Raw genomic sequence first — 13,307 nt, forward strand, 5'->3', positions numbered from 1 at the left:
GACAGGGGAAGGGCTGTGCTCCCCACAGGCTTTTCATCCTCCACAGGGTCTGTGCATCCATGGGGAGCACATCCCAGCACAGGCTGTCCACACCCACCTGAAAACATGGATTCATGAGCAGGTAGAGGGGACTGAAGCAAAGCCTGACACGCTGTTATAAAAGCCTCTGCTGAGGCAATGCAGTATTAACACATGTGCCAAGAATTCTTCACCACACTTCAGAAATGGAAGAGAGAACGAGGCCTGAGAGTACAGAAAGGTTTGGTTTGGGAGGCACCTTGAAGTTCATCTCATTCCACTCCCTGCCATGGGCAGGTACACCTTCCACCAGCCCAGGCTGCTCTGAGCCCTGGCCTTGAACACTCCCAGGGATGGGGAATCCAAAGCTTTTCTGGGCAACCCATGTCAGTGCTTCACCAACCTCACAGGGAAGCATTTCTTCCTAATACCTCATCTAACCTGCTCCTCCAAAAGGGCTGTAAGACCTTCACACAAGCCACCATCCAGCACAAAACCCTCTTCCTGCCTCGATAGGTTGCAGATGGTGCTCCAAACCCTTCCATCTGTATCTGTTGGTTGAAGGACTTAAATTACTACCAGCCTTTGATAGTTCCCTGCCCCACTGCCAGCAGCATCCCATGAATACAAACCGAGATGTAGAAGGCAAAAGACTGGAGGGAGGAGGCAACATCTGCATCTCAAAAAGAGGAAGGCAAGAATCCAAGTGGCTTATTTACAAAGCAACTGGTAACAGAGTGAATAAATAAGCCATGCTCTTAGCAGCAGAGTCCTCCTGCAGCAGCACAGCCCCCTCTGCTCCACAGGGATATATTTAGAAGAGAAAAAGCCTCAAATTGAGCATGTGCAACAAAAGCAGAAAGTGAGTGTTGATCAGCACTGGTGTCTTCTATGAAGCCTCAGCCCCAGGAGTTTCACAGGGTGCAGCCCCATGGGAAGCTGGATGCTCTCCCTCTGCATTGCTCCATGGGATTCTCCAAGAAAGTCAGTTTTCCACTACAGTCCCCTGTGTGGGAGATCAGCTCCATTAAAAAACCCAAAAAACAACCAAGCCAAATAAAACCAAGTAATTTTGGCCTTTGGTTCAGCAACAGCTCTACTGAAGGTTACCTCCACATCAGCCCCCCCAAAAACCCACCAGCTGGTGACCTGGTGGTGGTTCTCAGGTGGGAAGTACTTGACCAGCTCTGCCAAATCCAGGGACCAAATTCCTGGTTGCTGCCAAGACCAGTTGGGTCTGGATTTCACCCAGGGAGGCTGATCTGGGACCTAAATGTCACACACTCATAAGTAACTTACTGGATCAAAGCCCAAATTATTAATGCCTGGTATTACAAGGTAACGACATTAAATAAGTGATATTAAAGTAGTTATTTCTCTGATGCTTCCAGCTTGCCTAATTTTGATAATACTATTTAATGACTTCCAACTGTGTCAGCTATTAATTTTTCTTGTGTTTTCAGTGTGCAATCCCCTTCCCCTCCTGCCAGCACATTCAGGCATCCTGTTAATCTCCTGCTGGGACACTGACACTGTTTTCCCTCCATCCTCCTTCTTTCCAGCAACAAAACCTTCCTGGCCATCAGAAACACTCCAGGAACGTGGCTGTGTGCTCAGCTTTATGGGCTCAGATCAAGTACACCTGAAGATGATTTTTCCCTGATTATCCATAAAGATCAGTGGAGTTTTATTGCAGTGATTTACCCTCACTGACCCCCAAACCAGCCCATGCTCCCCCAGCTCCGGCACCAAGACCCCACCCAGCACTTGGCTGTGTGAAGGGTTCCGAGGTGCCACCCCTGACCAGGGCTTTGGGATGGCTTTGTGGATGTGTTTGGTGCTGGAATTGGAGAGAGACTTTTGTTTGCTGGGCACAGAATGGCTCCCCCCTCCCTGGGATCCCTCCGAGCTGTGTCAGAGTGATGGATTGCTGCTGAGTGTGGGCTCCGGGCTTGTTATTGGGCTCATCAATAACCTCAGGCTCTGTTATCACCCTGAAGATGAAACAAGCCTTTCTCATTTCCCTAAGAGACAGGCTGTTCTCACGCTGCTGGGGGAAGCCCAACAACATCTAAAGGAGATGTAAACACACACAAATCTGGCTTCACACCCTTATACAAACACCTCAAGGCTCAGTGGAGAACCCACTCCGAGCCCCTTTGTCGTACATCACTTAAAAGATAAATCCCATCACTCTCCAGATCCCTCCTGACCATTTTATCCTGAGCAGCACCTGCCCAGCCATCAATCAGCAAGACCAAGCTCAGCAGACCTTGTACAGCAAAGGATGGACAACAACCAAACCCCACACACCCAAGAGAAACCCCATATTTTCTTTGGAAATGTACATGTTTCCACCTCCAGTTCTGCACAAGCACGTCGAGGTCCTCCACAGAGAGGGCTATAAACATATAATGAATTTGAGAACACAGAATAACAGAACCATGAAGGTTGCAAAAGACTTCCAGGACCATCCAGTCCAACCTTCAGCCATAAACCATACTGTGAAGTGCCACATCTATTCATTTTTTACACCCTCCCAGTGCTGGTGATTCCATCACTTCCCCTGGGAGCTGTTCCAAACATTTTAAAAAAGAACACAGAGACTGAAAAGCTTCCGTTCAAGTCAAATCCACTCCAGGCAGGTTTCTAAGCAATGCCTTAATCTTCCAGCATTAAGGATTTCACATCTCCTGTGGCAGGATGAGTCTCAGCACCCTGCAGGCTGCTCCACCCCCGCTGACACCACAGACACGACTGGACCCTCGGGGGATTAAACCAACAGCTGAGCCTTCCGGAGTGACCCCGGGATTACTGCACAGCCCTCACACAGACTGAGGAGTCTTGATCCCCCAGGACTACTGAAACTCTGAAAACAGGGCTATTTGCCAGAACTCCTTGTGGAATCCGTGCTGGTGATGCAGGAAAAATGCACCTTTGCTGCTGATATTCAGGCACTTCAGATCTGGGGATGAGACACAATTCAATGCCAGTGTCGATGCTCCCTTGCAGGCACAGGGACATGAACCATGTGACAAGGGGGCTGATGATCCCACAGGGCACTGGGACATGGCCAGGCTGCAGAGTGGGTACCAACATCCCACTCCACTCCCATTCCCTCCAGGCAGCTCAGCCAACAGCAGCGTTTTAAACACAGCAGAGCTGCACACACACCTTTAAGGGGAGGGGGATACCCAACCTCTGTCCCAGCAGATCACACCCACCCAGGGAGGGCACATGGGCACAGTGCTCACAGTCCACAGGAGACACATCAGTGACACTGCCCGATGGCACTGCCAAGCTCTGCCTCCTGCAAAACCCTTTGGAAGCAAGAAATCAGGTCTCTGGAGGTGATGCCATGGGTCACCACGAGGCTGTGCCCCCCAGAGCCCCCTCCCTGCCATACCTGGCTGCAGGGTGGCAGCAGGGTGCTCTCTGGTGACAGCTGGCTCTGGCACTGCCCCGGCTGGCGGCAATCCAGCTGGATGAGGCTGCGGCACTCCTGGTGGCACGTGTATCTGCAGTCTGCAGGGAGAGAAGGACAGTGTGAGGCACCCAGAAACCCAGGCTGGGGCTGAGGGGTGGCAGGGGAGCCCTGGGAAGGGACTGGATTCCAGCCAGAGGGCATAGAGAGGCTCATGGACACCAGCACAGCCCATTCAGTGTCCCCATTCACACACACTCCTGTAGGGGGGAAAGGTACCAAAATATCTCATCCAGAGCAACAATGGCCCCTCTGCCCAGCATATGTTCCTTTTGCTGCAATGCACATTCCTGCCATGCATCCCACTGCCTTTCCCCTCCAGCTGCTGGCACATGGAAAATGCTCCAGTCCCATCAAACCACGGGGTACCCACTCCCCAGCTCTGCTCCTGGGGGTGTCACCTGCACAGCATCTGCAGCAGAAGCTTGGCCACTGCACATGGAAAGGATCCTTCACTTTCCACCAGCAGGACTGAAGAAACATCTTTGTGTTAGACAGAGGTCAAACTATTGTAGGTCACCAAATATCACAGAATCATAGAATGGTTTGGGTTGGAAGGGACCTAAAGAATGTCCTGTTGCACCCCCTGCCATGGGCAGGGACACCTCCAACCAGCCCAGGGTGCTCCAAGCCCTGTCCAGCCTGGTCTTGGACACTTCCAGGGATGGGGCAGCCACAGCTTCTCTGGGCAACCTGTGCCAGGGCCTAAATACAAACACAGCAAGGGCGAGTTACAGTGACCAAGGCACAGATCTGCCTCCAGGCTGCCAGAAATCCAGCCCTGGAGAGGACAGGGACACATCCCAGCCCAAGCAGAGGCTGTGACCTCCTGGCCAGGTGCAGCAAGGCATTTGCATAGCTGGTTTTTTGGATGCTGACTCCATGTCAGACATTAACTAGTTCAAGGAAGGAATTGCACAGACACTGCTGAGCCCGGGTTTGAGCCTTTCAGGCACAGGGTCCTTCTTGTCCCCAGCCCACACTCCAGAGGGGCAGCATTTGGCACAGACAGCTCCCTCTCTCAGTCATTCCATACTCACGGCTATCACTCCCCCAGCCCTTTCCCTCGAAGTCCCAACTCCTCCAAACCCACCTGAGTGCAGCAAATAACCTCCTTCCACTTTAATGGCCCATCTGAGCCTTTTAATTTTTAACTGGCATACAAACAGCATTAAATTTACTTTTATGCTACCCAAAATTCCAGAGAGGTCACCAACCTGGAAAAAAAAATTCTAAAACCAAGGGAAGAGAGCTCACACCACAGAGGGATGGAAGTGCCTGTCCCTGCTCCTGCCCTGTGACCCCACTCTGAACCACCAAGCTTTTAATACCCTTCTTTTTGCTTTGCTTCCCCCACCCCACCCCCCACTTTTTCTTTTTTTTTTCTTTAGCATTTGGGTCATTGGTTTTAATATCTGGGGCTTGTAGCAAAGCAAAGGACTATCCCATGTTTTCTCTGGAAAGAGTGATTTCTGCTCAGCTCTGGTGAATCCTCTAATGCCCCAGAATGAATGAGAGGAGCTGAACCACTGCTGGGAGGTGGTGCCTGAGGGGAGAAACATCAATCTCCAGGGAAAAGAGGGAAATCATTTATCATTTAACATTCATCTGGCGTGAGCTGTCCATCATTCTCCTCTTCCAAGTCAGTTGTCTCAAGTAAGCCTGGGGGAAAACAGGGAGACTTGCCTTTTTTTTTTTTTTTAATTAGAGATAAGCTGCAGTTACACAGTAATTTAATGCATGACCTTTTCAGCAACTGGAGCAGCCTTTTAATGGGGGACATTTGCCAAGTCTTTGCTGGAGGTGCCAATGGGAGAAGTCTCCAGCTGTGGGTCCACCTGAGCATCTGGCACCACAATGTCCCTTCTGCTGGGTGGCCCCAGATTTCCAGATTTGGGCAGTTGCTCCCCAAACCTGATGGATCAGGAAGGCTCCAGCACCTGGATAAAGGCAACGAGAGCTCTGCCAAATGTGATCTGGCCCACAGAAATGCCAGTTCCCAGCACACCTCTGGGCCAGGCCCACTGTGGCCAGGCATTTCTTTAGGGGATTAAAGTGTGACACCTCCTTAGTCACCACCACCTATTAACAGACCTAATCATTCTGTATCCGGCAGGGAACACTAATTTTAGAAACCCAGCACAGCTTTAGGAAGCAGCCACGTGACAGGTTTGCCAAGAAGAGCAGGATGCCTCCACTTACACTTCAAGATAATTTCCATTCCAGTTAAACAAAGGAAGACTTGGAAATTCAGTTTCTTTAAAAAAAAATAATCTGATCATGATACTATGAAAAGCTTTGGTGGCTGAAGGGAATTTCCCTTTTTCCACAGATAAAGTGTCCCAGGAGGTTAAAGCTGGATGGAGTAAATCAGTCCAACACAGATGCTCATCTCAATGCCTTAACAAAGAGCTACATAGAATGATTTGGGTCAGAAGGGAATTTAAGTCCATCTTCTTCTACTCCCTGCCATGGGCAGGAACACCTTCCATCAACCCAGACTGTTCCAAGCCCTGTCCAACCTGGCCTTGGACACTTCCAGGGATGGGGCAGCCACAGCTTCTCTGGGCACCCTGTGCCAGGGCCTGTCCACAGGGAGGAATTTCTGCAGCCATCCTGCCCAGCCCCATCCACCCACCCCCACTTTCAGAGTACCCCAGACCCCACAGGGTGTCTTTCAATTCAACCTGACCCATGTGGAAATGGAGACAAAGGGAGAAGGGAGGCTCCACAGGTGTATCAGTGCTGGAAGGGGGCATTGTGGCAGAACTTCTTCCATTTAAACTCTGGAATGCTGCAGGGGCTCACACACACCTTTAAGTGCCAGCTACAGCTGAGGTTTGATTTTGCTGCTCGAGCCCAAGGGCTGGTGGTGGCTCTGCCCACACCCACGTCACTGGGGTAACCTCAGGGATGGCAGCAGGATGTGGCCCTGTGATGCCAGAGTGGGCAGGCAGCTCCTCCTGCTGTGAGGGCACAGGGCAGGACCTGTGGCACCACCACAACCATCAGCATCCCCAGGGAAGGGTCTCAGCTCTCCTGCAAAGCACGTTCTGCCAAACCCTCAGCGCTGATCCAGCCCCACCACTGCAGCCTTGGCTCACCAATTTTAGGGCTAAACCAGAAGGTTTGGGTTCATGTGTTGGCACACACAGGCAAGCCCCAAGGGTGTGTTTCTGTTTGCCCAGAGCAGACAAGGTCCCCTGGGTGACAGCCACCCCTCTGTGAGGTCCCTGCACTATCTGGAGCACAAGCCCAGTTGCCACCAGAGGCTCTTGAGCCATTATTTACCAACAGGCAAATTTTCCTTTAGAGTGGCAAGTGTGGCACCAATGCCCTGTTCTCCTGCCAAAGCACAGCTGGAAAAGGAGCCAGAGCAGAAGCTGAAGCCAGCTGGTGCCACAAGTGGCAGCAGGAAATGATGTGCCAGCCCTGTGCCAGCCCTGTGTCAGCAGTGCCACAGAAACCCTGTACCCCAAAGAGCAGCAGAAAACCTGCCCAGAGCCAAACCCACCCCAGCACCCAACCCACTCCAGCACCCACCTCTTTGCAGCAAGACCTCCCTGCTGGGCCTTCGTCCCTCAGCCCAAGGCTTGGCCTTGGGGAAATGCCTGAAGATTTTGCGGATTCTCTTTGTCAGGAGCCCAAAGCAAGAGGCAGCTCCTGCTTTGTCTGCCATCCTTGGGAGAGCAGATCCAGAGCTCTGAAGGCACACACAGAGCTGGGCACAGCTCTCCAGTGCTGAAGGCTCTGGGATACAACACGAACCAAAGCCACTTGTGCAGCTTCCACGAGAAGCCTTTTCCCCCACGGAGATAAACCCCTGACATTGGCCATTTACAACCTGCTGCCATTTGTTATTTATTTATTTTTCTGAGCAATGAGGCAACGCCACAGCTCAGAGCTTGTGCATCTCTGGGCTTGTCCTGTAAGCCATGGAAAACTTTCTATTTCTGGGGCTTTTTGCTTGATAAGATAAAATAACCCAACGGAAGAGATTAGAGAGAGAAAGAGCAGGACCCAGCCGGGTGCTGGGAGGTCTCTTCCCACCACCCTCTCTTCACTTTGCTGCTTTTCCCTCAGGTCTTTTAAAGTTTAGCAGGGGAAAAAAACCTCTCCAATGTTTAAACAGAGGTTAAATTAAAGGAATACATTGAGATGAAGTATATTTATAATATTGAAACTGTATTTGTAATATGGATTTAAACTCTGCACATGGAAAGGGTTTCTGGGTCCTTTCACAGCACCAAGGAAATTTACAGCATTATAAAAAAGGGGGAGTGTGGCCTCTTACACAGACAGGTAGTGCTGGGACAAGGGGAATAGTTTTAAACTAAGAGGGGAGATTTAGATTAGATATTGGGAAGAAATTCTTCCCTGTGAGGGTGGGCAGGCCCTGGCACAGGTTGCCCAGAGAAGCTGTGGCTGCTCCATCCCTGGAAATGCCCAGTGCAAGGTTGGACGGGACTTGGAGCAACCTGGGCTAGGGGAAGGTGTCCCTTCCCATGGCAGGGGTGGGATTGGATGAGCTTTAACGTCCTTTCCAACCAAATCATTCTGGGATTCTGTGATGTATCAGTTACAGAGATATCAGGTGTCAAACGATGGGGTGGGACATAAACATCAGTTTAACAACACACTTGAAATCTGCTACTTTGTTACCACTAAACCATGACCTCTCAGCTCAGGACTCCCCTCACAGACCAGTTTCCAGCTCCCTGCACAACACAGTCTTGCTTTTACACAGAGACTAACAAAGATGCAGTTTAACTAGTCAAAAAAATCACATCAAGCAGCTCATTGCTATGAGCTGACACGAGGACCTTCTTACTCATGCCTTGCTGCCCTAACTCTGAGGCAGCACCTCTGCAGCACATCCCTCCTGCCCACACCAAGACCAGCAAACTCAACTAAACCCACTGGGCCAGCGCTAAAGCAGAGGGGGAAGAGAGACAGCCCCAAAACCAACCTGCAAGGCAAGAGCTGGAGCCTCTGCTGATGCCCCTCTCCATAAATGCTTCCCAAGGCACTGGGCTGGAGAGCAGCAGGAAACATGACCCAGAAAGACCTGAGCTAGCCCAGGATCCTGCCCCTCGGCTCTGGGCAGGTCACCATCCCACCCCACCCCTGCATCTCCACCCAGGGAAGTGAACGCCCTGCCCTGCCTGGGGGAGCCACAGCGAGCAGGAGACACCCCAGCACACCCTGGCAAATCCATCCCCACCTGGCAAACCCATCCCCACCTGCCCGAGCCACCTGGCAGCAGGAAAAGCCCCAGGAATCTGTCTGGGTCAGCTAAATGGAACAGAAATGCAAAGTACTGTGGGTCCTGTACTGTTGGCAATTACTGTTTACAGTGGCCAGACCAGAGACACGACAGAGTGTAGGAGGACTCATTGGAAGAAGAGACATGAAAATCCTCCATGTCCTGGAGAGCCTCAGTGGTGTGAGCAGAGCCTCGTCCCAGCCAGGCTGGGCTCGTTAAAGAACTTGTTATCTTAAGCAAACACATACTTGGGAACAAGTAACATTAGAACTGTAGTTTGCTCTACAAATTAGAACGAGAAATGGAGTTTTACCAGCTCCCTCCTGGAGGAAATAGGGACTGGTTCAGAGAACTTGAGCACAGAGTGAGATTCTCCGGGAGATGAAGGGTGGCTGCAGACCAGAGGCGTAAACCCAGCTGGATGCTGAGCTGCTTTACTGAACCAGAGCCCTGTCGCAAGACTTGCAGATCAAAAGCTACTTCAGGAGCGACTGCATTTGCCACAGAGAGCATCAGGTGCTGGATGTGCTCTAAGGTTTCCCCCGAGGCAGTGCCTCACAACCAGCCTCCCCACAGGGAAGCACAGAAAGCTGCACTGATTTTCTTGTAAAGAACTTCATCCAATAATGTCCTGTCTTGGGAACACCCTGGTCATCAGAGACACCGAGAGCCAGGGGAGCACTTGAGCCATGCCCCAAACCTGACCCACCACCACCCACCAGTGTCCACCCTTCCCACCAGGAAGCTGTCCCAGTGCCAAGCCCAGCCTGGTTTCTCTGCTGTCCCAAAGCCCAATAAAACACACTGAGTGCTTTGAAGCTGCATTAGTCACCACAACACCCAACAACTGCACCCGCCCCACCAGAACACACCAAAAACCCCCATGGCAAAGATGCACCTCCACAACCTGCCCAGCCAGCCCCCTTCTCCCAGCTACTCCTGTGCCAGGAAAAGCTGCTGGCAGTGGGACAGACACATTTACACTCCAACACTGAGATTATTGACTTTAATACTGACTCAGGCTTTGAAAGGTGCCAGCAGCACAAAGCCACACACATTAGACAGGAGATACTCAAGACACAGCAGAAAATGGCACAGCTACTCATGCCCAAGTGCACTCCCTCCAAGACTGGAAACAAGGATTTTTGAGGAATGCCAACAGGATGGCTTGGGGCAGTCACTCCTGAGCTCCCATCTCCCCATCCCTTCACACCGATGCCAGTGGGAGCAGGATGCTGGATGTGTGTCAAACATGGGACAGAGCCAGACACTCCCAACAAAAGCATGTCTCAGGTATCTGCACCAGCCCCAGTGCAGCTCCCAGGGCAGGACTTGGGCTAAAACCCCACCAGGAACCTGCCTGTTCCTCCATGAGGCTGATTCAGGACAGGCAGCCCCTTCCAGTGCCTGACCACCCTTTCCACGGAGAAATTCCTCCTGATGTCCATCCTGAACCTCCTCTGGCACAGCTTGAAGCCATTACCTCTTGTCCCATCTCTTGTTCCCTGGGAGCAGAGCCTGACCCCCTCCTGGGTCCCTCCTCGTGTCAGGGGGTTGGAGAGAGAGAGAAGGTCCCCCCTGAGTCGCCTTCTCTCCAGGCTGAACAATAAATAATAATAAATAATAAATTAATAAATGCCTCTCTCATTTTACTAAATACAACAAGATCAGATCTAAATAAAAATAGGCCAGAAGTGCACAAACAAAACCCTGAGTGTCCTCAGGCTGCAAGTCAAAAGCAAACAAGCAGCAAGTCTGCCTCGGAAGAAAAAGAAATATTCACCAAGGGAGGAGAGCACACCCCGCCTGCAGCTCTTGGGCATTTTAATGGGAATCACTATTAGGATGACAGGGAATGCAGATGATGTTATGAGTGTCCCTCTCCCCCATCCTGGTTGTTTGGGGAGTTTTTGGAGGCAGAACTACTCCCACAGTCTGAATAATTCTCTGAAATGAAAAGGGAAATAGAGCTATTTAAGATCTGTTTCAATATAATTATGGAAAACATCCTGCCAGAGGAGAAATCCCTCAAAACAACTATTTATAGAGTTTTGCAACACCACAAAATTCTGTGAATTTGTACTTTAGGTCAGGATTTCAAGGCACACAGCCCAGTACCTCATCTCACACCTGAGCCCCTTTCCAGGAAAGACAAAAGCCCTGACAAAGTTTGTTTGCCTTCCAATAAACGTTGCTTTTGTTAAACACGCGATTTCTTTAAGCGCAGCCATTCACACATTTGCCCCAGTGCACCAGACACAGCTGAGCTGCCACCCCCAGGGAATAATCCAGGTTTTGAGGGAGTTCATCAGGAGCAGCAGGCACAAAGCAAAGGTGCACCCCAGAAAAGAGATTTACATCCCCCTCGTTCGACCAACGCCCCGCGCAGCGAGTTCCCCGGGCCCGGCGTGTCCCCGTGTCACGTTGTGGTGACGGCTGGGTTACATTTAATTAACAGCAATCAGGGCTAAACCCTTAATGCGCTGCAGCAGGGCCATATGGTGCGACTGTCGCTCCCAATTGCCCTTCACTGCAAACGGCACCAGGAGGCACCTGCGAGAGCCCCGCTCGCCCCGCGCCACGCAAATCACCACCAGAAACATTTAATTGATTCATAATCTAAGGAAAGCCAAGCGTAAGAACCAGAACTGGCTGAGCGAGGCACTAATTGCGCCGGTGAGGCTGGTGCTACAGCACGTGCCTGGCACAACCCCCCAAAACAACCCAAAAATGAGCAACGACGGCTCCTCCAGCCCATGATGGGACACAGATTGCTCCCAAATTACCACCCATTACCTGTCCTCCACAGCGACACTGAGGGCACCCTCGCCCGGGCACGGGGGGGTTGAGTGAATGGCATCAGCATTAACAACTTCTGCCGAAAATCAGGAGTCTCAACTGACCCCGACCAGCAAATTTTCAAGTCCCTCAAGGCCAAGTGGAGCACCAAAAGAGAAACTTCCCCCCAGCCCGAGGGGCAGAGCTGGAAAGGGGCAGTTCCAGGGCCAGCAGAGAGCTCAGCACACGCCACCGAGTTACCCCTGGCACGGGGCTGCTCAAACCTCCTCCTTTCCCCACCTGCACCAACTAACAGGGGTCACACCTTGGCAGGGACCGAGAGCAGCATCCCGGGATACGGGATGTGGGACACGGAGCGTGTGTCGCTGCACGGCCCCGGCTGATCCACCTCGCTCGGCCCCTCCGTGTCCCTCCCCACCCTGTGGAACGATTCATCTCTCCTGCCCAACACGGGCACCAGCACAGCACGTATCTCCCCCGAGACGGGCACCGCAGGCACCTCGCTGGCACGAGCACTCCTTCCCGCAGGAGCCTGGGCAAAGCCACAGGCAAATTTGCCAATTCCAGAGGACTTTACCCCTCACCGTAAAGCTTTACAAACACTGGCCCTCCCTGTTCACCGCGAGCTGCTGCCCCGCGCCGATGCCAACCCCGCCCGCGGTTTGACCATCTCTCCTTTCCTGGAAAAGCTGCGTTTTCCAAACCCTCCCGGCAGCACCGCCCGCACCCGCAGACCCCGGGCCGGTCCCTCCTGGAGCCGCGACCCCCCTGGGGAAGGCGGGGGGACCCGGCAGGTCCCGCGGCACCGCAGAAGGAGGCTGGGGGAGTGCAGGGCTCGGGGAAGGGCAGGGAGAAGGTCCGGGGGGCAGAATCCGGACAGGAGTGCGGGCAGGGCTTGAGGGATGAGGGACGGCTGCAGCGGGCGGGGATGCGGGGAGGGGTGAGAGCTGCGGGACAGCCAGGAGGAGGCAGGGGGAAGGCAAGCGGCAGGCAGGGAGCGGAGAGAGGGCAGGACTCCCGCACTCACAGTCGCAGCGCAGGGCGCGCTCCCGCACCGCCTCCCCGCACAGGTCGCACCAGCCGCGGCGCGGGAGCCGCGGGGCGAAGCGGTGGCCGCGGTCTCGCTCGGGAGGGTCCCGCGGAGCCGCGAAGATGCTCCGCACGTCCGGCAGCAGCCGCGGGGCTCCCCCGCGCCGCCGCAGCCGCCGCGCCCCCCGTGCCCCGCAGGGGCTGCCCGGGCAGCGGCCGCCCGTGGGCACGGGGGGCGCGGAGGGGCCCGGCGGCCGCCGGTGCATCGAGGTGGGCACCGGGGGAGGCAGCGGGCGGGGGCACTGCCCCACGGCCGGCGATGCCATGGGCTCGGAGCGGCGGTGCGGGGCAGCGCAGGCGCCTGGGACCGGCCGGGAGGGAGGAGACACGGGCGGGGGTGGGGACCGGGACCGGCCCCTCGGGGCGCCCCACCCGTGGGGACCCCCTGGCCGGTCGGTGGGAGCCGCGGGAGCTTCTCCCACGGGCCGCCCGTGTGATGCTTCCTCTTGGAAACGCTGCTCGCCGTGGGATTCCCCTCCCCGCGCCGTGGGAATCTTCCCGTAGCAGCTTCCCCTGTGGGAATCCCCTCTCCCGGGGGTCTCTCCGCACTGAATGGTCACCCCACCGGGGTTTGGGGTGCCCCGCGGGGGTCTGCGCATCCACACGGGTGGGTCCCGCAGCACGAAGCGGGGTCGGGGGATTTCTGGTGCC

At 53.8% G+C, this 13,307-nt stretch overlaps 1 protein-coding gene across 1 annotated transcript in view; it reads right to left on the reverse strand.

Annotated features, from left to right (window-relative positions):
- Window positions 1-12,954, reverse strand: part of RASSF5 (Ras association domain family member 5) — a 28,670-nt gene extending 15,716 nt beyond the window's left edge. Inside the window, exons 1-2 of the mRNA XM_071578939.1 lie at window positions 12,595-12,954; window positions 3,425-3,543 (exon numbers count right to left, since the gene is read on the reverse strand). Coding sequence (XP_071435040.1) covers window positions 3,425-3,543; window positions 12,595-12,922 — 447 coding nt within the window. The 5' untranslated portion in view covers window positions 12,923-12,954. The remainder of the gene's footprint in view (window positions 1-3,424; window positions 3,544-12,594) is intronic.
- Window positions 12,955-13,307: the final 353 nt, after the last annotated feature.

Source organism: Pithys albifrons, chromosome 28, assembly GCF_047495875.1.
Source record: "Pithys albifrons albifrons isolate INPA30051 chromosome 28, PitAlb_v1, whole genome shotgun sequence".
NCBI lineage: Eukaryota > Metazoa > Chordata > Aves > Passeriformes > Thamnophilidae > Pithys > Pithys albifrons.